Genomic DNA, 25,730 nt, shown 5'->3' on the forward strand with positions numbered 1-25,730 from the left:
CATGAGGCGGGGAAGAGACTCAGTGGGCCTATAAAGAATCGCTTCTCTTGCGTTGCGAAGCGTTCTGCTGGGAGGTTTGGGCCAAATTTGAATCCATAGTGGGGTATTATATGATTTAATGCATCATCTTGAATGCAGGTTGCGACAGCATAAATGTGAAAGCACCAAATGTATTTATTTCTTGTGCACTCTGAGCAGCCATTCTGCGGAAAATATTATCATCCTGCCGTCTAAGGGTTGTTTCTCACGGCTGTCCTTCTTGGGTACTCAACAGGGCGTGACAGAATCCAGGGAGCCAATGAGCACACTTTCTGACTTGAAGCACCTATGAAAAGGTGTCGTAGAAAGTGATGGTATCGAGGTAAACTTTAACAGAGTCAATGCTGCTTTGTTTACCTCCTAAGAAGGTGTGGTGCCAGTGCGTCTGGTCTGGGCACCGTTTACACCTCTTTGTTGTGGCCAGGACGTTTGGCCCCTGGGACGCTACAGTCAGTTTACTTGTCTTCTGTAGGCTTCTATACTGTGTCTCTGCTAATACTGTCGGTGAGTGAGTTTTCTTTCGATTGTATGACAGTGTTGCTTCAAGCGCAATTGGCAGAGTGTCCTAGACCCAGTGCAATCCCGTCGAATCGGTGACATGAAGCATTGCCCTCCCGTTAATAAACAGGTTCCTCAAGTAATAATGGAGCATTCGTGTCGCGGCTTATCCCGTCACTCGGGAACGATTCAGAGGCCAGTTTCGTGGGCATCTTGCCCGCCAGCAAGGCCGAGCTTCAGAGCGTCAACGTGAACCTCTTGGCAAAGATTGCACAGCTCGAGGCTCGCTTGAATGATGTCCAGGTGTGCACACGCAGCAACTCACGGTTGAACAACTCCTGGCTTGGCCATATCTTCAGATGACCCTGCATGATGCAATCCTATTTAATGGAATCTGTGCCTTGCCAGGGAACCACGGGAAGCTCTGGAGCGCAAGGTAAGCTCTCATGCATGAAAGCCCACGTAGGAAAACATGCACTCTGCCTTCTTGTGCCTGACACCCTTCGTGCTTCACAGCTCAGGCGTCACAACTTCAATCATAATCGTCCTGAGATTAAGGAACAACTTTTTATCCAGGTAAAGATGGGTCGAATGGCGTGAACGGCCGGGATGGCAGCACAGGCCCATCAGGTGCGCATGCTGGCCTGGCACTGTCTGTACGGGATTAGTCAATGTCTGTAGCTCTTGCACTCCCATCTGGCAGATGCATATAGCGCATCGAGTAAGAGGAGCTCCATACTTTCAGTGCCGGGTGGTGCACAACCTGCCTGGCAAGCCGCTGGGGCAGAGTGTGCGTAAGAAGCATTGCCTAAATTAAGCCTCCCAATGCTGTCGCCTTGAGTGAAGTGCAGGCCATGGCGTATCTTTGTGGCTTGATGTATGGCATGCATGCAGCAACAGCACGTCCTTGATACCTGTCCCCACATCGTTGCAATGTTGGCACGATAAAGATTGTATCAGCCCAGCTGCGAGCCTGCCTGCTACCGGTTGCCACACTTCTCATGCATTGCAAATTTCTGAGCCTCCTTGGGGTCTTGCTGGTTGCAGGCCCTTCTGGCCCCGGGGGAGCAACAGGCCAGATGGGCTTCAAGGGCGAGATTGGAGACACAGGCAGCACTGGTGCCAGGGGCGATACAGGGTTCAAGGGAGACACAGGGGAGATGGGCCTCAAGGGCGACACCGGCAGCACTGGTGCTAGGGGGGATACAGGGTTCAACGGTGACACAGGGGAGATGGGACTTAAGGGAGACACCGGCAGCACTGGCGCTAGGGGGGATACAGGATTCAAGGGTGACACAGGGGAGATGGGCCTCAAGGGCGACACCGGCAGCACTGGTGCTAGGGGGGATACAGGATTCAAGGGTGACACAGGGGAGATGGGACTCAAGGGAGACACTGGCGACATCGGCCCGACTGGCCCTACAGGCTTGGCGAGTGAGTGCAGCCCTTCTCACGCATTATATGTGAATTTGGTGTGGAATTGCTCTCTGTGTGCACAAGCTGCAGGGATGCATGCAAGTGAATTCGCGACCCTACCAACTCGACTTTGCATGCCATAGATCGCAAGCAATCCAACTGTCAATTGGTCTTAGCCTGTGTGCATGCGAAGGTTGCTTTCTTAGATGAAGGTTGCACTTTAAATGTGTCTGGTGAACGAGTCAAGCATCGCGCTCTGTCCAAGACAACCTCCTGGACAAGAACATTTGATCCACGATCAATGAGCCACCTGCACGTTAGCAATACAACTGAGGACTGCAGGACCCCTTTGCACAAGTATTGACAGAGCTGTGGTATGGTGCAGCTTGCAGCGCCTTTTTCGGAAGCTGCGTGGCACCTACCACGCCTCCCAGCTGTGCGCGCTCCAACTCCCCGGATTGCATAAACGCAGACGACACCTGCGCAATTACTGCCACGCCATGCAGTTCTACAAGCACAGGCGCTGTCAACCCTGGCACATGCAGCACCAGCAACCCTGGGCAGTGCGGTGAGAACCCTGCTCTCAAACCCCTTGCGTGCCCCTTTTGTCCATTGCACCCCCTTGTGAAACGGACTGATAGGTTAATGTAGAGTCCCTGACGGATGAAGCTGAAGAACACCGTCCAGTACAGCGCCAGCAACTCGAGCATTGCTGTGCGGATCTGCTCATGCTCTAGGAGATTCAAGCTCCAAATGACTAGCTGGTTTTTTGTCAAGTGCGTGCCATGACAGTGAAAATTGGTCCAGAAAATATCTCAACGAGCGAGTTCAAGTAATGGATGGACATGAGGGGTGGGTTGCTTGGCTGATGCCTAAAGACGGCAGGTTTCTCCTTAGTTGTGCTGAAATAACCCTGAAACCTTGCATGCAGGCTTTGTCCAGCTACAGTTTCCGCCAAAAGGCCTGACATTCTTCCTTTTCATCTTCAACTTACAAGCTAGATGTGCCAGCATGCGGCTGATGCTTGTTTCTTGAGCAACTTGAAATTCTCCTACCGAGGCCAGTCTTGTACGGGGCAATGAGTATGGCCTTGTGTGTCTGCAAGACAGTCATTGAATTGGCCGAGATCGCGCACGCTGACACAGTCTTTTTTGCCCCTGCAGCCGTGCCTGTGGATTATGCGCTGGCGCTGAACATCAATTACCAGCCTCAGTCAGACCCTGCCACCTTCCCAGGGGTGTTCAGTACAGCGGCGTGCGGCGCCATCTGCAGCAGCCTTGGCAGCGCATGCGTCAGCTTCCTCTTCATATCATCGACCCAGAATTGCCTGACATACGGGCCGCCGCCACCAAACGCTCCGCCGGCTTTCCTGGGCGGCTTGTCTACCGACACCAACTCAGCAATTCAGACAGTGAATGGCTTTGTTATAATCCAGCAGGCGGCCTTCACAGCAGTGATAAGCCGGGCGGGGCCGAACACACTCCAAGGCTGTTTCGCGGACTGCCTGAATGATCCCACTTTTACCTGTGACTTTGCTGTTTTCCGATCGGACTTTGCGGGCGGCACTTGTTTCCGGTACAACAGCGCAATAACAGGTGCATCAATAAATCCAGCGGCAACAACCTTCTACAGGGCAAACACCCAATACCCACCGCCCTAGGCAGTGCCTTGGAATGACTGGCCCTCTCCCAGAACGACCCAGTTTGTCAGGGGTGTCCGATGATCGTCAGGGCATGTCCGAAAGAGTCTGACGGCGGTACTCGTGTCTGATGTGTCTGATCTAGTCCTTGGAATGACTGGCCATGGCAATGTTGTTGCAAGCGCTGCTCTGCTCTGCTGGCTGCCCGTGATGTTTCTAGACAGGCAATTGTCCCGCGTCGCAGTTGAGTTAGAGACTGTTGTTGCCAGCAGGACAGCAGTCATGACCATGCCAATTGACAATATTCTGCGGTTGTGGAGTTGGACTTTTAGTGCATTGAACTTCAACTATGGTCTCACATATATACTTCTGAGACGTTGAGTCTTGTCACAGCCTGATGTGCTCTTTGTAAGAATTCTCTCGAACGATGCAATTCATTGCGTCACGGCCCAAGTCAAATGTTGTGAACATTGCACTTGATTGCAAGAATCATAGAACTTGAATGCTCATATGAACAATTGCTGCATGCATGCGCTCAAGACCGGAATGAATTTAGGAGTTGAGTGAACACCTCCTGTGGTATGCATCTGATTCAGCTGATCAACTGATCACACCGTGTACACCTCAAATTGGAAAAAACACATTATAGAAAAGATATATCCTGGCATGATTGGGCCCTAAGCGGGCGGTCAAGACTGATGAAAGAGGCTGACGACTATGTGCTCACATTATCTGGATGATGAAATGTAGGGAAGAGATCCAGAACCTTTGCAAGCATTACTGTTGCAACGTTGCTTACTGCTATCGAGTATACATATAGCAATGTTGTAGGTTTAATTGTACATTCTATCACATACATACCAGTAATGAGACATCTTGACAGCATTGTACAAGGATATATGCTCTTGATTAAGCAAACAGCTTCCCGCAAAAGCAGGATCAGGCGGCTGATTATAATTAGCGCCTGATGAAATTTGAAGAAATTAGTATATCATGCTTATTCCATTCAAATTCAGTCTCATCCATCCTAGCTGCCTCTCGAGGTCATTTTCATTGCACACCCATGCTCCAGCTGCAAAGCAACTGGCAACACTGCATAAAGCATGCCTCACAGCTTACTTGTTGCTGACACACACAGGCTGGGATTCTTGCATGCCGTCGGCCGATCTGTGCTGTCGCAAGTGCTCTTCCAGGGCGGTCAGCCAAAGCCGCACCGCCTCATACGTGCCAAACGACACCACAGCCATCGGAATCACTCGCAGCGACGCCGCGCCAACGCCCCTGCAGCCCAGACACGCATGACTCAGCTGCTCGCAGCTTCGCATGCGCATGTCAAACATGATGACTTGGCCCTCAGTTCCATCTGGCAAAGACTGCATCTTGACGTGCACCCTCCACACATGCATAAGGCAGCCTTAAATGTCCAATAAATACAAGTCTAATACTGCAACGCAAGTGAAACATGTGATTGTGCATGCATGCTTCACCTGCCGGCTGCCAGCATGCACCTGGGCGATTAAGACAAAACCCGAGAAATATGGACGGATCCGCCAAGCCATTTAATAAACCCAATGTCCACCAGAGTGCAGTTACTAGAGGACCTGACAGCAGCTCGTGCAAAGGGGAGTGAAGAAGAGAATGAGGGAGCGCGCACTTGTACAGAGCAAGAGCGCCATCCTTGCGCACTATGTCTCGCAGCGTTGGCAGGAACCCCAGAGCCTCGCTGCTGCACCCGCCCACCTGCATGGCACACCCTGCCATGCTCAGGATCCACCCGTGCTGCTTTCTACGTCACACACCCTCCAAGAGAGACACCAGACACTAACCAAGCGCTATGAGTTGTGAGACCTAGTGAGCCTGCGACATGCCTCAGATGGATTCGCAAATGTGCGTTCCTGACAATTTGACAGCTCCCGACCATGCAATACGGGAGGAGGGCGCCAAGTTGACAAGCTGACCATCTTGCAGCGGCGTGCAGGCGTTGTGCATGCTCACTGCATGCGAGGGCCTGAGAACAGCGCCGGGCACGCCACATCTTTGCAAGACTGAGGTTGTGGAGCTTATGATGTTGAATAACGCAACAGGGGAGACAATGCTGGGTGACAGCAGCCGCGCACCTGCATGCGGCGGGAGACGGTCTCGAGAGGGAACGCCACAAGCTGGCCCACGAACGCAGACACCACGCCAAACGATATTGACGGCAGCACGCCCGCCTCACCCCGGCCGCCAACGCGCGCGTAGCCCCGCTTCAGCGTATCAAACAGGCCTGCATGCGCATCAGATATCACCACCATATCGCTGCAGAACATCTCATAAAATGTGAACTTTCCCCTCTTTGACACCATGTCTGGAGGGCAGGGCTCTGCTGTTCAGAGGTATCAGCGTATCAAAAAGGCCTGCATGCGCAACAGATATCACCACCATATCGCTGCAGAACATCTCCTAAGATGTGAACCTTCCCCTCTTTGACACCATGTCTGGAGGGCAGGGCTTTGCCGTTCAGAGGTATTGTGGTGCTTCAGTGTTTCTGATAGGTCTGCAAGCACTAATACATCGCTGTGTCAGGCGGCTGCAGGCTGCAAGCCTGCTGCAACAGCACCCGCTCTGTGACAGCCTCTGTGTTCATCACCCCTTCCAGACACTTGCAAGCAAAGTTTTGGGGCGGCTGAAGAAGCGAGCATTTACTGATATTTGGCATGTAAGAGCCAGGACATATTTGGTAGTCAACAGTTGAGGCACGAATGGGTTGAGGGCACACCGTAGGTGATAGCAGCTTCCGGGATAATGGCAGCCACGCTCGGCCCAATCCCCCGGTACAGCGCACCAAATCCCTCCTCCCGCACTATCCTCCTCAGCGTATGCCCCGTCCCTCCATAGAGCCCCAACTGCACCCATACAAGATAGCAGTCTCACCATTAACCCTCGTGGCGCACTGTCTCTGTAAGAAGTGAATTCAACCAACTGTCATGCATGTCACGCAACAGTCAACATACAGACAAGTACCCCACAGCCCCACTGCCAGATCAGAATTGAGGTGAAATAAGTAGGGTATTGAGGTATTTATAAAGGGAGAAGGCTGAGCGCACTGTGTCGCAGGTGATGCGGCTGCGCACAACTTCCAGCGGATACAATAAAGCGCTGCTGGCCGCTCCCGCCATGCCGGCCGCCGCAAACACCGGCAGCGGTGTCCGAGCGCCCTTCGCGCGCAGCAGGCCCTGCACGGACAGTGCACAATTAGAACGCACTTTCATGTCCAATCCCTGCATTATAGAGGTTTGGTGCTAGCTGAGAATGAACGATGGCGGTTAGCCTTGATGCATGCAAGCTGAATCTAGCTGACCGGCTGCAGGGGGGTTCTGAGGACCTGATTGGGGCTACCCCTTCTGTGTCGAGCAAAGAAACAAGAAGGGGGGGACAACCGCAAGACAACAGGGCACCAAGAATACAAGGCAACAAATACACAGAGTTACTTTCTTCCAAGTTGCCGCTCAAGGATATCGGGCCACCACTCTCAACAGCTCAAGCTCGCATGCATCCCGATGTCAGGGCTCAAGAAGGGTGAAGGCGGACACCTTGAACATGTCAAAGGCAAAGAAGTCGAGGGATTTCTGAGGCGCGGAGCGCAAAACATTGACCAGGTTGCCCCTGTAGAGGCCGGCCACGCCGCTGCTTGCCACAATGCCCCGCGCCGCTGCCATCAAATTTGGCGCCTTGCTCTGCCTGTACAGGATTGGCATGAGATCAGATGAGCGGGGAATTGCATAAGCAGGAATTAGACCAAAAGATGTCTACTGCACAATTCTCTCCTTTGCATGGCTTGCGGACCAAGCACAATAGCATCCTTGGCAGACACTGAACCACTCGTCCCTGCCACCAGAACATTACCAATAGAAGACCGCCAGTGGCCCATGTCGCGCAAGAGGGCGACGAGCTTTCCTATCTGCTCAGCAGCGGGCATGCTGCAGCAGAATTTGGAGGAGAAAACGCAGTATAGAGAAAATTATCCAGAGTTTGAGTCACAGTAAATCACTCACCCGACCATGGCCTGGAGCCGGAGTGTCTCAAGCGGCGCGACGGCCGTTCGAGAGAGCGCACCAGCAGCTGCCCCCGCCATGAGATGACCCCAGGGAGATCCCTGCGCACGCATTACACACCCCTGACCGCCATGTCCCAGGGGACGTCGAAATCCAGTATCAAACTCACTTACCCATGCTCATTCACAGCCTCTGACCATCGGCACCAGTCTGGCTGCTGTGAATTATGTGCCACAGACTTCTGCGATGCATTCTTGCTGTAGCTCTTACAGCACTCAAGCAGGTAAAGTCAATGCATAAGGAGATTGTGCCACAGGCAACAGGCTGATAGGACTAGCCGTGGCAGCCGAGGCTATTTGCCAGAGGGCCATCTAGCAGGGATGCATGCAGGACTCTTTTGCCCATTTGTCAGATGGAAGCTGAAGTCATGCACGGGCAAAGTTTGCCACGGGCAGCAGGCTGTGGCTCTTTGCCGGACAGATGTCCAGCATGCAATCATGCGGGAATTCTTGCAGACCTGTCAAAAGCAACATTCAAACATTCAATTCGACAGAGGAAGCGGCTGGCAGCGCACCCGCGCGGAGGCGTTCCCGTCATGCATGACCACGCCTCCGCCGATATCACATGCGCCGGGGCACGCGGCGCGCAGCCAGTAATCGACAAGCATGTCGGTCTGCGGCAGTAGCAGAAACAGCTGCCGGAAATCCGAGAAGCTCATGCTGCGCCCGCTCTGCTGCCTGCGGCGCACTCCTGTGGGCTCCAGTGCATGCTGTAACAACGCCTCCACTGCCTGCATCCCACCATGCAGCAAAAAGTTGTAGGCAAGAGCATGCAAGCAAAATCTCAAGCACCCTCGTGCTCAGAATATAATTTCGAGGTAGATTCATACAGGATGACATCTTTAGCCAATCGTGTGAGACCTGTCAAATGCACAGGAAAGAGCATCCCTGTAATCAGGTTGCACAATGCAAGCACATTCAACGCCCTCAGGTGCAGAGCAGACTTCTTCCTTCCAGTGAGAAGGCAAAATCTTGCTAGACTGAACTCCCTCAAAGAAAGATATATCATATATTTGATTGTTGCAGACAAGATAAAGAAACCGTACTGTTGTGACAAGTCATGCTGCTAAGCTGTAAAACTCCCTCAAAGAAAGATGTAAGTGGTTGCTGTACACAAAATGGAGGGGATGTGTCATGCCTGCTGCTTGGTCCTGTAGACGCATCTGGAGAAGGGACAGGTGAAGCCAAAGGTAGCCAGCCCCGCCTGCACCTCCTCTGCTGTCAGCCTGCCATCCCCGTCAGCGTCCAGCCTGTCAAACGTCCTCTTCAGGCTGCTCTCCCGCCCGCTTATGTACTGCCGGAAGCGATCAAAGCTGTGCCAACACACAGCCACTTTAGGTGCCGCCTCCTTTTTTTGCTGTGCATAAAGCAGTCATACCCAGGTTAGCCCCCAATGCTGAGGCAACTCAGAAATGGTCGAGTGGGAAGATAGCCGGGTGTAGCTCATGCGAAGCAGTCGTTGGTCAAAAATACTTAACAAAGGCAGCTCATGGGACATCAAAGCAGCTCACCTGAGGTATGTGTGGCCTCCTCGTAGCGCAGACTGCATGAAGGCTGGGATGTATTCTGTGGGGAGGCCGTGCTGCTGTGCATACTGCCGAAGGTCCCCCTCCTCTAGGAAGCCCTGACAGAAAGAATATGGAATTTGAATCACCTCAAAGAAAGATGCCAAGCGTTCAAAGCATGCAATGCAGCACAACGGAAAGGGGACACAAATTCGCACCTTGTGCCCTTCATCAATCTCATCGAAAGTCTGGCGCAGCCTTAGGTCCCTGCAAGTAGAAGGGCACAAGGTTTTCGATAGTCATTCAAATCTTGACAAGATGGCAAGACAACCAGAGTGTCCATTCTCTTCAACCAAGAAAAAATCCGAAGGGGGAACTGCAAAAATTCAGCAAGGTAATACACCACAGCTGGGGGCGTCTTGGGCAGCCTTTCCAGCCGACATCTTGTTGCCTAGGGAAGCTTTTTCTCTCGAAGACTCCGAACAAAAGCAAAAGGACAGCTCTTGATATGCTTGGGAACAGTAGTACACCTTAATCCGCCTTCAACGCGGCCTGCAAATGATGAAACATCCCCACTGTCCTCATTTCTCCTCCTCTTTGACCTGTTCCCTCTCTGGCCATGTGTGTCTATTTCGGACGGCGCCCAACTGAATTCCCTCAGGTTAATTACTGAGCACAATACAGGGACATTGAAAGTCACTGAACAAAATGATGCGCTCTGCTGTGGGGCCAGCAAGCCTGGCCCGACAGAGGCACGTGATCGACAAACGGAAAATCTATCGCTGTCTGCAAGTCTGAAGGTGGAGGTCCCAAATCTAGGCTCTGTCCCACCTTCGTTATAACCAAACATGCTGAAAGTGCTACAAAAACAGTGAATACAATTGATCTTGCTGCGAGAAGGCGCAAGTTCTTCATCGTAATACTTCAGGGCCACGTGGCCCAGGTCGCGGATGGCGTTCCCGGGACCATGCTCAAATCCATTGCAATGTTGCTGGACATTGTTCTGCCGTCACAAACCAAACTCCTGATTCATTTGCAAGTGCCAGTCCAATTTTAGAGCCGATCTTTACTGTGAAGTCACGAGCCTGCCAAGAGTCGCCAAATTCGGCTTTCTGGGACTTGCATCAGATGTTAGCGCGTCATTGACATTGCCGCAGAATGCTCCGATGAGCGTGCCATCTGGTCTTGAAGGAAACAGATCCCTGTAGGTGCCAGGAGTTCCTGGCTGAACACCACAGATGGTAGCCACAAGGAGGGGAGGTGGCTCAGCATCGGTTGATGCCGAACCCCCTAAGAGGAGGCGCAGCTTTTCGGGCGACCGCAGAGCTCTCACTATCAGTGAGGGAAAGAGCAGGCAGACAAGGAGCGCGAGGCGTCGAAGCAGAGGAGATGGCGCTCTTGACTTTGTGAGGCCTCCATTACACTCTTGCAAACAACAGATAGGAGGAGATGATGTAGTGGAGGCATGCAAGTCAGGAAGAAACTCGTAAATTATGTTGTGTAAAATATTCTCAGCGTTCGAAGGAGCATGATCGCTTGAAAAGTCTCTTCGAAACGTTCTTCATCGTCACACAGGCATTAGGCTGCAAGACGAGGTTGCCAGAACTGTGAAAACGCTTTTGACGAACGATCTTATCCCAGAAAAGTGAGCTGGGTCAAGCAACTGGCGTGCAAGTTCGTCTTGTGCAGGTTTCTTGTGTGTTGCGTCAATCTATACAGCAAGATGGCTGAAGAGGTGCCCTTTACGAGCTCGGCCTTTTGCAGCCGCTTTCAACCATTTTTAGATGGATGCAAGCATATTGATTGTGCACCTTGAACCTTGACTGTGGCGCAGGAGCCAAGGGCCTTGCTAGGCATCAAGCATGAGGACCAGGCAGATGAGGATGACGCCCTTGACGATTTGGAGGAAATTCCTGGTGGCAGGCAGCCCCGCCACACGCACAAACTAAGAAATTTGAAGCAGGCCTCCCGTCCGCTTGATTCTGAAGACGCCAATGATGAAGTCGAAGATGACCTTGGGGATGAGGTGAGCCCCTCAATGGCTCCAACCTGCAGCCCCAGATCTGTGAAGCTGGCGGTGTGCTGCATGTGACATCACACCTGCAACACTGTTCTACCACTGGCTAATGCATTTGCCTGTTCTCTCACATCTGAGCAAGTTCTGAGAGCCAGACTGTCAAGGCTACGTTGGAACAGAAGCATGTCTGGCATGCCAGGCAGCTTTGTACCGGCAGTACTGTACCCTTCAATCTGAAATTGAAATCAATAATCATTCTGACAGGAGGATGAGGATGATGTGGAGGAGATTGATGAGGAAGATGACGAGGACGCTGACGAATCAGAGAGTGAAGAAGACATCGAGGAGATGGCAGATGGGGACTTCAGGTGGGACCTGGAATTCTGCATCCAGTCAAGCCCATCATGTTTCATGCATGATCATGCTTACCTACCCTGAAACCCTGGGGTGCAAGGTAGTACGCTCCCTGAGATCCCACCTAGTCTCATGTTGCAGGTTTCTGATGCTTGTGATGCTTGTTCTGTAGGAGTAATTTTGTCCGATCCCCTGCAGAGTGTTGCTGATAACACCAACGTGCTGCACTTGCCAGGCGCTACTCTCTGCGCAACAGGAGCACAGTGCAGCGCTACAGCCCAAAGCCCGGCGATGCAGGCATGGGGCAGAAAATCTCCGGCTCGCACAAGCGCCACCGGCAGGCGCCAGATGACGATGGCGAGGTCTGGGCCAGCCACACAACACCCACATGTTGTGCTAACACTTTGAAAAGTGTAGAATCAAGGCAGCATGCATGCATTTGCACTTGCATTTACACGCATGCACATCCTTTCAGACAACATAAATAAGAGAAGCTGACGGCATGGGCGTGCGCCCAAGATATGGGCAACCTGCTGCCCAGCTAGTTTGCGCTGCATACATTTGTTTTGTCTCTCTGGGCACGGTACTCAATCTCTAGATGTTGTGCACTTATTGATGTGAAGGGGTGATACAAGAAAAAGGGTGGCGTGTAAAAAAACAGGACGATGACGAGGACGATTGCGAGGACGATGAGAGGGAACGCCGCGCGCAGCACAGGTACTCGCTGCGAGACCGCTCCAGGACGCAGGTGCAGCCGTACGTGCCGGGACTCACGGACAGGCCGCGGTGAGCAAGATACACACCTCAAGATCTGCTGTCAGCAAATGTCAGACTCGTGTCAACTTGCTGTTCATTTTGCTACCCTGACATGCAGACTGCTGGACAACGCTATTGGCCAGGCAATGCCAAACAATGACAAATGATTCATGGCCCAAATTATCAGCCCATTGTTGGCTGGTAGAGAAGAGTCTCTCTTTTCCTCTGCTGAGCATCTGCCCGTCATGACAAATGATCAATACTTTTTATGCAGACTAACCCCTCTGTCCTGGAACTCCTTCATATGGGATTCCAAGGCGCATCCATTGTTAGAGCCTGCGCACTTGCGTGTTGGCAAAATTCCCCGAGTATCTGCAGTGGCGATTCCACCTGCGGCAGTATTGGTGCATGCATGCGGAGGCAGTGAATGTGTCTCATGTGCGTCGCAGGGGCACTGTGAGGCGGGGGGGCAACGAGAGGGGCGTGAGCCGCAAACGGCGCGCTGGTGGTTCCTCTGGCCACTGGTCGGACGACGATGACGTGGCGGATGACTTTGCAGCCGCTCCCTGGCAGGTGTGTAGAGGACCCGCTGCCCACGACTTATCCCTTTTAGCAAGTATCTAAGTTACGATACAGATATGGATCTGCGGCAAGTACCGTCTGATCTGGGGATGCACCCTCAGGGTTGGGAAAATGAGGCAGAAACAGGCAGTGAAAAAGCTAAGAGGATTCAAGCATGTTCATCTATAGAGAGTTGAAGCTGTTGCGCGTGTGTATCCATAGATGAGAGTGTGACAGCTGCAAACGGCTGAAATTCAATGTCAAGTGTCTGAGTGCCCCTTTGCCCGAGCCACGCCTGTCTGTTACGCATACCTGGCATGCATGCTTCAATAGGGTGCCCCATCTAGAGGTCACCTGGCTACTGACCTCCAGAAGACACATGTACAAATGTGCGTACGTAGGGTCAGGGTCGCAATTGGGGCGCGCAAGGGACGCAGATCAGCGGCACGCCGGGGGGCCACAGGGGGAACCCTCCGGGAGACAAGCCCTGGGAAGTGGCTCTCGGCGGCGGGGGGCCCATGGGCGGCGGCAAGGACGGCAAGGGCAGCAACCCTGAGATCACGCCCCTTGAGGTCTGCACCCTTCGCTTATTACCCTGGGCACCAGGCTGACACTGGGATCAATATAACAGTATCTTGAATTTGCTTTTCCCTGGATTGTTGCACCTGTAAGGTCTTCAGGGAGGCTAAGGGCTAGGCATTATGCAGCTGGAGACATGGATTTGAGCCTTCCCTATTGTCGGCTAGCTGCTTCCATGAATCTATCTCAAGATGCTGCATGACTTGGTGAGATTTTATGACATGACTCCAGAGCATATGTGAGCTTACCTCATGCAATGAGTGAATTCTGTAGCATGACATCTTCACACAGCTCTGCATGTATTCGGGAGCTAGCAGGGGTTCTATGCAATGGTTAATGCAGGCCAAAAAACTGCAAATGTTCTTCACAAACCCTGAATCCAGCATTGCAAGGGGCGGAGATCGCAGTAGTAATGTGTATGGCTGCCCTGGGTGGGTTGCAGGTAGATCTCTCGGTGAGCTTTGACCAGGTGGGCGGCCTGGACCACTACATCAGGGCGCTCAAGGAGATGGTGTTCCTGCCGCTGGTCTACCCAGAGCTCTTCGAGCGCTTCCACATCAGCCCCCCTCGCGGCGTGCTCTTCTACGGGCCCCCAGGTCTGGCCTGCCGCCCCTCGTCATAATTTTTTTAGGTTGCTGTACGGAGCTCTACCCTGTATGGACTCGGGTTGAAAATCTGTTTGCTGTTCTGACCGGCTTGGACGCGCAGGCACGGGCAAAACATTGGTGGCGCGAGCACTTGCGGCCACGGCAAGCCGGGCCGGCCGCAAGGTGGCGTTTTTCATGCGCAAGGGTGCGGACGTGCTGTCCAAGTGGGTGGGTGAGGCGGAGCGTCAGCTGCGCATGCTCTTCGAGGAGGCCCAGCGCCAGCAGCCAGCCATCATCTTCTTCGACGAGATCGACGGCCTCGCCCCGGTAAGCTGGATACGCATTGACGCATGGCTGCGCCCTGTAAGGATTGTTCCGTGAGGCTGCACCAAGGAGTTATGGGCCTTGCGGGCACCCCACGCGCCGCCTGTAGCACGGACCAAGCTAGACTGCGCCCTAAAAAATGGTCACTGCATGTTGAATTCTCATGCAGTCAAATCCTGCACTGCAGTCTGAAGTCTGCACACAAGTATGCATGGAGGAACCCCCTTGAAATCTTTTCCCGGGAGCACTCTTTGTCCACAGGAGGAGCTATTGTGCCTGTGTGACTTTGGTGCTTTGACCATTGCTCCATCCGTGGCAATTAGCAGAGTACATACCAGACCACAGCCATGTCCTTAAATGGATTGGCTGCAGCCAGAAAAGTCATGACGGACACAAGGGAAATCCTGCTAAGAATCGGTAGTTTTGGGGGCACTTCAGCTGGAAATGGGCAAATTTGGCTTCCTGCACATGCTATAATTTGGAAAAACTTACATGTTGTCTTCCAATCTCACATGCAATGAGCTGGTATCAGTTGCACCTGTTGTGTGCACAGGTACGCAGCAGCAAGCAGGACCAGATCCACAACAGCATCGTCTCCACGCTGCTTGCACTGATGGACGGCCTCGACTCGCGCGGCAGCGTCGTCGTCATCGGTGCGCTGCTCATCTTCCCCACTGCTTAAGCACTTGTAGAAATTCGCATTCCTGAAATCTCTGCTGCCACGCATGCCTTCCTGTGAGCAGAGCTGCAAAGCAGGCCTCACTATGGGCCCTTGCTGCAGAGTGGGAGGATTTTCAAGATTCTTGCCCAGTGCCCTTTTTGCTATGCAAGCAACAGCACTCCTGCCATTTGTCATTGACTGTAGAAGCTGTGCCCCTACACTTGTCGTGGAGCAATCAATCACATCCCCTTGAGGTTCCAAAATTCCTGCCGACTCGCAAAATAATGTTGTCAATCCGGCAGACTCTGAATTCTTAATCGCGCGTCGCGCAGGCGCGACAAACAGGGTCGACGCGTTGGACGCGGCGTTGCGGCGGCCGGGCCGTTTTGACCGTGAGCTGGTGTTCCCTCTGCCGAGCCTGCATGCGCGCGCGTCCATTCTAGACATCCACACACGCGCATGGGCGCAGCCGCCCGGCCCCGACCTTCTAGACCGCCTCGCGCAGATGTGCGTCGGCTACTGCGGCGCCGACCTCAAGGTGCAGCCACAACCAGCCTTTCTGTGATCATTCGGAGTCTGTTTCAAAATTCTTACAACAGTTCAAAGAAAGGGAGCTTTCTGAAAATGAACAATTTCTTGCTTGCACCTGTATGTGCTTTCCAGAAAGATGCGCATGTGCCCGAAACTCCTCCGAATATCCCTTGAGGAGTATTTCTGTGCGGAAGCCAATACGATTGATGTGCACGGAGACAATGAATGGGACATGCATGCAAGTATCTCGAGAGGCCAGCATGAATATCTGAGCTGCATTGTTCTTGTGCTTGGATCTTGCAAGTCCACCAAGGGGAAGGATGCGAGCAGCCTTTCACCGGAGCTTGTCTGCAGCCGCGCTCTGGGCAGGAGAAGCATATGATGAAAACAACAAGAACAGAAAATTGTTGTGGTTCTGCAGGCGCTGTGCACGGAGGCTTCGCTGCAGGCGATGCGGCGGCACTATCCGCAGATCTACGACAGCGACGAGAAGCTGCTCATCGATCCCAGCCGCGTCACCGTCAGCCGCCGCGATTTCCTGTCTGCCTTCTCTGCCATGACCCCCGCCTCCCACCGCTCAGCCACCGCCCACGCCAGGTCATCCTCTCTTTGTCCTTTTTCCCCTGTCTTTGGCACTCTCTCTCACTGTCTCTGTCTCTATCTCTCTTTCTGGCCTTCTCGTCTCTCTTTCTGTGATCCTGTGGATGTCTTTGTACTTTGCCAATTTTTCATCTCTTGACAGTGTGAATTATAAGGACTGGGCATGCCCCTGATGTTCCTTGGCGTCATGTCGTCCAGAAGGAGCAGCACAAGAGTCTCAACCGAATGGTTCAGAGTCTCCTCTCAAATACCTGGTTGCAGAGCGAGTAGCCGGCGGTTGGGCTGGAAGGTGACTCCATGTGGACATGCAGCCCTCAGAAGTGCTGGACTTGTTGCAGAAAGGACAACTTGGAGTACATCGGCTGTGCTCGAGAGTGAGTTACCAGGGTCTTTCATTGGCGGGAGTCATAATTAATGCTGACGTGTTCAATGATTTGTCACAGGCCGCTGCCGCCGCTGGTGGCGCCGGTGCTGCAGGTGCAGCTGCAGGAGGTGCTGGGGCGCCTCTGCGCTGCGTTCCCTCCAGCCAAAGCCTGCCTGGAAGCCGCGGCACAGGTGATTGCATTCATTTCACGCTGATCTGCATGCTGATCTGCATCGCGGACAAGCTCTGACAGACCAAGCAACTCATTGTGTAGACTAGGCTCGAGTGCGGAAATCTGCCAGGGGGACCACCCAGGGATGTCAGCCCGCAAGGTCCCACCCAACCACAAAGAGGTGCAGGGACAGCATGCGCAGACTATTTGTCTGCTGGGGTGGGTAAGACATTAGTAACATGGCTGGTTGATGACAGGGCGGAGGCGCGCAGCCGGGAGGCATCTCTGCGTCGCGGCCGCGGCCGGCGGCGCTCGCGCTGGTCCGGGATGAGTTTGATGATGAGGACGGCGATGATGGCGGTGCGCAAGCTGCATATTCGTTCTTCAATTCAAATACTCGCAATGTAGATCCTGCCGGTAGGAACTTTTCACAGAAGCCTTGTGTCTCATGGAGGTGCCATCGTGGGCCGTATTCTGCCTTTTCTCAGGTACTCTGTCAAGGCTCTCGGGCCTGCTGTAGACTTTCCTGCCCACTCAGCATTTCGGGGTCTTGGAAAGCAAAGGTGCAGTGCAGAGTGTGTTGAAGCGTGGCAATGAAAACTCTGACGTGCATATGTTGCTCAGAAACAGGCATGTGGTCGGGCGCGCCAGCGCAGGCGCTGCAGCCGCGGCTGCTGCTGTGCGGCCCGGAGGGCGCGGGGCAGCGCTACCTGGCGCCAGCCGTGCTCTACGCTCTGGAAGGCCTGCCCGTGCATGCGCTTGGGCTGCCCGCTCTCCTGTCCGACGCCAGTGCCAGGCGCGCCCTCTTACCATGATCCCCCATCCATTGTACAAGATCTGATTGTTTCTGTGATGCCACTGTCTGGACGGTCCTTTTGCCACGCCATTATTCATCTCTTAATGCCTGATATATCTGACGCCAGTGATAGGATTTGCATTCCACCATGTCCATTATCACGTGTCAAAGATTTCAATACGCCTGTTCGGCCAGTGCCAGGCGACGTCTCCCATAATGCCTCTTCATTTCAGCTGCATGACCCAATCATAGACCTGGCAAAGATGGCGCCAACTCCATGGGATGCCGATTCATGGGAAACAGGCAGAGGGGCCTGCTGAAGGTCTTTCTTTGCAGTGTAAATGTGGCCCTGCTCCTAATTAACTTGAACGGCAGAATGAATCGTGGTGTGATGTGTCAGGTCGCCGGAGGAGGCAGTAGTGCATGCCGTGATTGAGGCCAGGAGAGCCGCGCCCGCCATTCTTTACCTGCCACACCTGCAGGTATGAGGCCCATTTCTTATATCAATCACCCCTCTAGGAAAGTATCTTTGAGCTGCATCCAAGACAGCCCTGTGTATCCAGTGTTTCAGCTTGTACTTGAGCCTTCGTCTTCCACTGGCGGTCTCTCAAAGTGCCTTTGGTGATCCAGATAGAAGGACCATGACCGGGGATGTTCCCCAGTACCAAATCAATCTGATCAAGTGAAAACGGTGATCAAGGTAAAACGAAAGAGAGGAGGAAAACTTGAAATTGTGTGGCTGTGAAATGCCACAGCTGTGGTGGGACACTGCGCCGGCTTCGCTGCGCGCGACGCTGTGGATGCTTCTGGCGGACCTGCCGCCGGACCTCCCCTTACTGCTCTTTGCCACCGCGGACGCCCCAATCTCTGACCTGGACCAGGTGAGTCATACTGTGGGTTCAGATGAATGCCACATTCTCTTGTGCTTATTGTGCCTTATTGCCTTACGCAGGCATCAGCATGGCCCTTCCAAAGCTGTACATCTGTGAAGGTACTGTAGATTGTTCTAGATGTGCGTGGGGTGCTGGATTTGTCCGGGAACTGCCTGAAAGTACTGATCACAAGCGAGGAATTCCTGTGCGCCAACCAAGAGAAACACTTGCAAGGACTATAGGAAATACTTGCAAGGAGAAATACTTGTTACTATGAACTGCCTACCCTCAGGACCTGACCTGTGCGCAGGATTCGTTGGTGCTATTCGGCTCTCACGCAGCGGTGGCGCACGAGTTGGGGCCCCCCAGTGCGGATGAGCGCGCCGCGTTCTTCGACGGCGTTACCTCCAAGCTGGCGCTGCCGCCCCGGCCACCCCCGGCCGCGCGTCAGGCGGCCGCCCTGCCACCGCAGGTGCCAATACTGCGCCATTCACGGTCAGGACAAAGTCTTTTTCAGAAGAAACTGCGCTGCAGAACGCAGCAAGCCCTGTCTTGCTGAGTGAACTTGCTCTTCATTATTGGGCTCTGGCTTGGTAAAGAATAGGCGAAAATGATGAATAAGCTGATCCCTGGGCTGCTCTCTGTGTCTTGAATACCGTTTCATTCTAATAATACAAAAAAAACATCTTATTCCAGGCGCCCACTTCATTTCTTTCTGAGATCGAGCAGAGCAGCTACCTGTATGAGGAGACTAGAGAACTCAGAGACCGGAGAAATTGTGAACCGATGTGTGGTCTGCGGATGCAGCTGCCCCGGGCGCCGGAAGCGTTGGCGGCGCAGGCGGCGGCGGAGCAGGCCCGGGCGGAGGCGGCCGCGCGCGCCGCATACGAAGCCGATGTGGCAGCCGTGCGGCAGCTGCGCATGACGCTGCGGGAAGTCGCCACGAAGCTTCTGTGCGACCGCCGCTGGCGCTCTCTCGCCGCGCCCGTGTTCCCCGAGGAAGACCCCGAGTACTGGGAGCGGGTGGGTCTCACTAAAGACGTATTGATGACAACTCAGCAGAAGACCTAGAAAGCCCTATGGAAAGGTCTCTAAATAAAATTGTGCTGCCAGGAAAGGTCTCTAAAGTGACGTTTTGTAATTCCAGCCATGGTACCGCCGGTCAGATCATAAAATAAAAATATATATACAGTATCTGTGCCCACAAGGATGCCTGTGGTGGCAGGTATCAGTACGACCAGCATATAAAACGAGCACTGCATCGCTTGAGGCATCTCAATATGCAACCTGCATGTACTGCTTTCTTGGACGCATATTCTTTCCTCAGCTCTGCAACTGTGCCCATGGACCGAGGGCTTTTGGTCCACATCCGCAAGCTAAATGAGTGAGTCAGGACGTATCTCTGCTCCCCAGGTGAGCGCTCCAATGGATCTAGCAACGCTCCTGGCGCGCGTGAACGCTCGGCAGTACCCGACAGTCAAGGCCTTCCTGGCAGCGGTGGCGCTCATCCCCGCCGCTGAGAAGCAGTACTGGGGCAATGACCCTGAGGGCGTCCGTGAGGCGCGTTCCCTCTAAATCTTGCCTACCCTCCAATGGCAACTGAACAGCGTCTTGCGCGCAGCGCATTGTTGTTGTCAAGATTTAGCAGCATCAAGTGCTGGGCAGCAATCCTAGTCTAGCTTGGTGGAATTGACCTAGCATCTTTATTATCTCAAATCATATTGCCGCTAGCTACCTTTGGCCGATTGCCGCATGTTTTCTGATTTTGAAGTCATCGTAGTCAGGGAGGACTACTTCTAGGCTGCTAGAAACTGCCTGCTTACAGCTTTGGCACAGCCATACTCTCGACAACTTAGTTGGAGAGCACTATAAGAGCAAAAGCACGATTGCCAACGTTGCCAATCATGTCATGCAGATATCAAGGGCATGTGCGTTGGACGACGAGGCGCATATGTTGGTGGAGACCCGAGTCCCGGCCGCGCTGGCCGCGCGCTGCGAGGCGGTGGCCGAACGGGGGGGCCTGGGCCCCCCGCCCCCGGGCGCGCTGGCCGACGACCCCCCGCCGGTGGCGCCCCCTGCCACAAGGAACGCCCCGGGAGCCGGCCGGGCCGGCGGTCGCATCGGCGGCGGCGGCGGCCTCTTCAGCGATGAGGATGCTGATGAGCCAGATGCCAGGTGAGATTCGCGTTCCAAATGCCCACAGGATGCTGCGTTTGCTACAGTTAGAAATTCTGTTTCCTGAAGAGCTATGCTGAGGTGCCATTGCGTGCAATACATGTTTCGCGACTTCTCTTCCACCTTCTTACTAAGAACTTCCCTTCCTTGGCAAACCAAGCAAAAGTTGCGGCAGCTCTAGCGCCCTGGCTCCTTGAGGCAAATTTGAAGTTCTTGAGCTGTGGAACTCGTTTGTGATGGACTTGGTGCTGCAAACGGTGCAGGTGGCAGCGCAAGGGGCGCAGCAGCTCGAGGCTGAGGGGAGATGAGCTGGACAGGCGAATTGTTAATAATGACCCCGAGCGCCTGCGCCGACAGATCATGGAGCAACGGCGCGTGGTTTCCGGCAGGACAAAGGTGACTAAGCCCCTGTCTCCAGCCGGCGATCATTACTATAATAATTGTAATGACACGCTGTACCTGCTAGAGGCAAGGTGCTTCTGCAGACAAGCTGCAGCTGACCAGGCATACAGAGCTTCAACAGCTTGCCTCTGAAGCAAGGGATGAATGTGACATAGCTTGGGTAGCATGGGTATGAAACGTGTGACGGATCTTGGACATGTTGAACGGGCATTTTCTTTACACCCGAGAGCGCCAATGCCTCATCCGGAGACGTTTCAGGCAGTACCGTACTTGCGTTTGCAAATTCTCTTGCAAACGCAAGTACTCTTTTTCTCTTTTCTCCTTTCTTTCTCTCCTTCTTTTTGGTCCTTTTTCTCTTCTCTTCTCTTTGGTTTCTCTTTAGTTTTTTTTTTTTTTTTCTCTTTTTCTCTTTTCTCTTTTCTCTTTCTCTTCTTCTCTTTTTTTCTTTCTCTTAAAAAGAGGCCTGAGAGGCACCGATGGTCCTATGTGGCCTATTGCCGGCCAAAAAGACAGCTGTGCTGAGCAGCACAATGCCATGCTTGAGGCATGAATGTGTCCCCCGGAGGCAGAGAAATTTCTCCTGCACCACCTGAAAACAAATCTTCCCACAATGCAGGCACAGCCCCACACCGGCAAGAGGGTCAGAGAAGAGGGTGAAGCAGCGGAGGCTGTCCAAGACGATGCTGAAGCGGTTGCGGCTGCTGCCGCGGATGCAGCCGATGACGTGGCGCATGCGCATGCGCAGCAGGAGCCTGATCGGGAGCTGGTGAATGAGACGCCCCTGAACCAGCGCCGCCCCTATGGCCTGCTCAGCCCCGACAGCACAGCAGGTCTGCGCTCTTACATGATGTGTCAGTCAATTACATAACATCATCGCAGAGCCAATTTATTAGTGACCCGATGCCTGACTAAGTTGTCAGCGCCCTGCATCACATTCAAACACCCTTGAACAAATCGGCAAAACCAACAAGATTATCCGCCAATATATTCTGTTTCCTTCACTGTAAACAACCTCCTGTCATGGCGATTTTGTCTGACCATCAGATTGCTAGAAACCAGGCAGAGCATTGGAATTGGAATAACGTAAGTTGTACTCTCTGACATGGTACTAAACTCTCTTCTCACCCTGGTTCGACAGGCTTGCCAACACCTGCGATTTTTATGGTATCTGAAAACTTGACCCTTGAAGGTAAACGCAAACATAACTTGTATCCTTTTGCGCAGGGGTGAGCAGCGAGGGAGCACTGACAGAAGCCACAGGAAATGGGGACGCGGCGGATGACTCAGCAGATGACGAGCCAGGGGCCGCGCACCGAACGCGCTCCGTCAGCGCGGTTAGTAACCCGCCGAGCACGCTGGCCGCCTGCATCGGCGGCAGCCGTCGCCGAGCTGCAAACGGCGAGGCAACGGTGACCAAAGTGTGCACACTCTCCCACTGTTCTCCCTTTACATCTGTCTTGCCTTTGAACTCTTCATGACATTGTTGTACAACTGTTCTAACTCCCTTCGCGTGCCAGCACGGCAGCAGCAAATAATACGCTTGACCGCCAGTTCTTCTTTGCATCTCATCATCTCACAACGGCTTCAAGCGGTGTTTAAAGCATCTCTCAGAACCGGGAAAGCTTGAAGCAGCAAGCTCAAAGCAAAGAATTCGCTGCCTCATTTTCTGGCGCTGTGGTCTCCTGAGGCTCCCTAAAATGCTGGACTCATCGTTTATCCTGCTTTGTGCAGGTAGCTCAGGCTGTGCTGGTGCCACTACTACACAACAATGCTGGCAGAGCCATTTCAAAAGTTGCATGACATGAGATGCAAGTGCACCACATTAAAGACGGCCCCGTGGTGTGCAGGCGCCGCGGCCGAGCGGAGAAGAGGCAACGCCGTCGGCTCCGGCGCCGCCGGCCCAGCCGCCGCAGCGCCGCGGATTTGCGGCCGCCTTCGACACCTTCGTCGCGCGCGGAATCTGCGACAGCCCCTCCACTTCTGCACATGCACCGGACACTGCAACAGGTGCAGCCGGGATGCAGGAGGTTGCATCAGCAGCGCCGGCCGGCGAGGCGGCTACAGAGGGGAGTGAGGGCGACCTGATGTCGCCGGACTCCCGCGGCGATTGCCACCGCCCGCTGGGGGAACCGGCCTCGGCTGGCGGCAGCATCCTCGGCAGCACCGGCATGCCAGAAGGTGAAGATCCCCCATTTCACTTTCTCATGCAGAATATCAAATTAGTAATCAGACGACCGGCGTTCTTAGAGCTAAGCATTGTGCAAGCCTGTGCATAGCAAACATCATAAACCTTTGCCGGTTTTCAAAAGGTAGCACCGTGGAGTGTACAGGCAATACAATAAGCTCTCTTCTGCACAGGCGCAAAAGAACGCTCTATCCAACATGCTAGCATCGAGCATTGAGCCTGCATCTTCAGCAGGAACATGCAAGGCGGCAGTGTTGCATATGCTTTTCATGCCCGCGTTTGCAAGCAGGATTAACATGACCGTGAAGATTGCACAATGCATTTTGCGCAGGCAAGACGGCGAGCAGGCGGCCGGCGAGCAAGGTGCTAGCGAGCACGACGCGGCCCAACCTGCCCGACTGCGGGCAGCCGGGCAGCATCCTCGCCGCGTCAGCCGCCAAACCGGCGCGCAAGAGCGGCGGCGTCACATGGGCCGACCTGCCCAGCAGCGAGGGTGCATCTCCCAGGTGGGCAGCCTACTTTCCCATATCCTTTTATGTTGTCCCCTCCTGTTGAATTCTTCCTGTGTCAACTAAGCTGTGCAGTACTTCAGGCACCTCTTGTACCGAGGCAACGGTAGCCCACTCACAATTTCAAGTTGGTCTGATACTCGCTGGTGAAATGCATGTTGGGTGCTGCTCCAAATATTGCTCAGCTCAACAATAGAAGTGCTCTTTGCAGTATTAGTACTGAAGCTACTAGCCACTGATCAGTGAGATCTTTGTGAACCAAGAGTTGCAGCATTACTGATATCCCTGCCGCCCCTGATTAGTCCTGCCACCCTTGATCAATGCTTCTACACGGGACTAATGTTCCTGATACCGTTTTGGCCCTCGAGGATGTCACTGATCAAGCCAGATGGAAGATGAAATATATAGGGGTGGTTCATATCAAGCATGAGCGTTGGGGCTCAGTCTGTTCTAATCCTGCCAACAGTTCATTCAAGATATTTCTGTTAGCGTTTAAATTGTGATGCATGCAGGCGTATGGAGGAGGTTGATTATGACTCGCAGCAGGAGCCTGCTGCGCCCTTTGCCGGCCACACGCCCTTCAGACCCAGCAGATTTGCTCGCACGCCCACCACAACCGAGGTGGGCACCAGTGCCACTGAGAAAGCTTCTTAATACTGTCTGCAATACGTTATATAGGAGCGATGCTGATGCCCTGTGAGCCTCCATGCATTGTAATGACATCACGTGGGCAAGAAATGGGCTGTTCAGAGTGCATCACTACAGTGAGAAGTATAATCTGCATGAGAGGACACAGATAACAACTGCAGTGCAGCATTTTGTTCAAAGCCTATGTGGTCCTTTTGGGGAATGACACAGCTATTGCATGCTTAGATATGGGTTTGAGGTTGAAATCATAGAGATCAGACACCCAGCTCAATGATCTCCAGACGGACAAACAACTGTCACACCGGTCAATGCATGTTTGTGCCTGTGTCCAGGGCCCGCAAGCTTGCTCATCAGCTAGTCCTGAAGGCATGCAGCAAACACCAATGAATACTGAAGAGCTCATCGAGTCTCCCGCCGAGGAGCAAGCTGCTGACATCACCATGCCTGCTGATGTCACCGCGCCTGAGCTGCTGACAGCGGATGCCGGCCCCTCTCAAGCGCCGTCGGCAGCTGATCACGCCGATGCGCCTCAGAAACGCTTGGTTTTGCCCAAACACCAAGAACAGGCAGCTGCACTCAAGGTACCTCCCGCTGTTGGAGTGCTCGAGGCTCTTGAGTAGGCTGCAGCATTTCTCTCTGATATAGACAGGAAGTGTTACGTCGTGCAGTGAGATGCGCTCAGAGTGGTGCCAAATATGGTAGATACTAAGACTTCATTGCCCACGTGAGCGTGCTCATCCCTCCTGATTGACAGCTGTATTGGTACATGCAGGGAAGTTCAAATTACACTGACGAAATGGCTGCTGTGCAGGGGTTTGTGGTGGAGAGGACGGAAGGCTTCCTGCTGCATGCTCTGGAGGAAATCCACTCCCTGCTCAGCAGGTGCAAATCATAACCTCCATACCTGGAATTCTCACCACACTGCATTTCCACCATGCCTCATTTCTGCAGGATCCTTTCCGGCGAAACAGCCCTTGGGACTGTTATCATTCTCATTCTCATTCTCATTCTCTTCATTCTTACTATTCTTATTATTACACGCTTACACGGGACTGTGCTGAGCGCTAAAATGCATTCAACATGTTGTGACTGCCTGGGATAGTGTACAGTGCAGCATGTCTTGAAGCAGCATTTGGATCATTGAGGGAATGTGAACGTGTGGGGACATATGTGCAGGTGTGTGCGTGACAAGGCTCAGGAAGCAGACAGGAGCGCCGTCATTGAAGCTGCAAGGGAGGCCGTTGCAGCCTTCTGCGATGGGATCAACGGATGAGAACCGAAATCTTTGGGGAGTTGCTTAGCATTGAAGTCCTGTGCTCTGCAGAAATCCCTCATGGGAAGCACTGCTTGCGGCAATATAGCTCTCAATAAAAGTAGGCTTGCTTTGTGCCACAATGTGCTGGAAAAGACTTGTTCTCCTTTGAGTTGCAACATATTCGTTTCTTTG

The 25,730-nt window shown here is 53.4% G+C and overlaps 4 protein-coding genes across 4 annotated transcripts; 3 read left to right on the forward strand and 1 right to left on the reverse strand.

Moving 5' to 3' along the window:
* Positions 1–1,583: 1,583 nt before the first annotated feature.
* On the forward strand, positions 1,584–1,940 carry COCSUDRAFT_9061 (hypothetical protein; the record flags this gene model as incomplete). Its single annotated transcript, XM_005645493.1, has 1 exon — positions 1,584–1,940. A coding segment is annotated over one exon (357 nt), but the record flags the coding sequence as incomplete, so codon positions are not given.
* Positions 1,941–4,371: 2,431 nt separating this feature from the next.
* Positions 4,372–10,189, reverse strand: COCSUDRAFT_67030 (mitochondrial carrier; the record flags this gene model as incomplete). Its single annotated transcript, XM_005645494.1, has 12 exons — positions 4,372–4,873; positions 5,247–5,332; positions 5,710–5,858; positions 6,351–6,477; positions 6,679–6,807; positions 7,165–7,312; positions 7,627–7,727; positions 8,201–8,416; positions 8,896–8,998; positions 9,197–9,309; positions 9,409–9,457; positions 10,125–10,189. The coding sequence occupies 12 exons, from the start codon at positions 10,187–10,189 to the stop codon at positions 4,708–4,710; spliced, it is 1,452 nt and encodes a 483-aa protein (XP_005645551.1). The 3' UTR covers positions 4,372–4,707.
* Positions 10,190–13,875: 3,686 nt separating this feature from the next.
* COCSUDRAFT_17790 (putative 26S proteasome regulatory complex, ATPase RPT2) lies at positions 13,876–16,299 on the forward strand (the record flags this gene model as incomplete). Its single annotated transcript, XM_005645495.1, has 5 exons — positions 13,876–14,053; positions 14,166–14,371; positions 14,922–15,021; positions 15,362–15,567; positions 15,982–16,299. The coding sequence occupies 5 exons, from the start codon at positions 13,876–13,878 to the stop codon at positions 16,297–16,299; spliced, it is 1,008 nt and encodes a 335-aa protein (XP_005645552.1).
* A 4,016-nt stretch (positions 16,300–20,315) lies between these two features.
* Positions 20,316–25,556, forward strand: COCSUDRAFT_56931 (hypothetical protein; the record flags this gene model as incomplete). The annotated part of the gene is made up of 10 exons (XM_005645496.1): positions 20,316–20,539; positions 20,803–20,935; positions 21,558–21,771; positions 22,166–22,350; positions 22,789–23,119; positions 23,458–23,632; positions 24,148–24,256; positions 24,616–24,864; positions 25,095–25,165; positions 25,460–25,556. The coding sequence occupies 10 exons, from the start codon at positions 20,316–20,318 to the stop codon at positions 25,554–25,556; spliced, it is 1,788 nt and encodes a 595-aa protein (XP_005645553.1).
* Positions 25,557–25,730: the final 174 nt, after the last annotated feature.

Source organism: Coccomyxa subellipsoidea (assembly GCF_000258705.1).
Source record: "Coccomyxa subellipsoidea C-169, whole genome shotgun sequence".
Lineage (NCBI taxonomy): Eukaryota > Viridiplantae > Chlorophyta > Trebouxiophyceae > Coccomyxaceae > Coccomyxa > Coccomyxa subellipsoidea.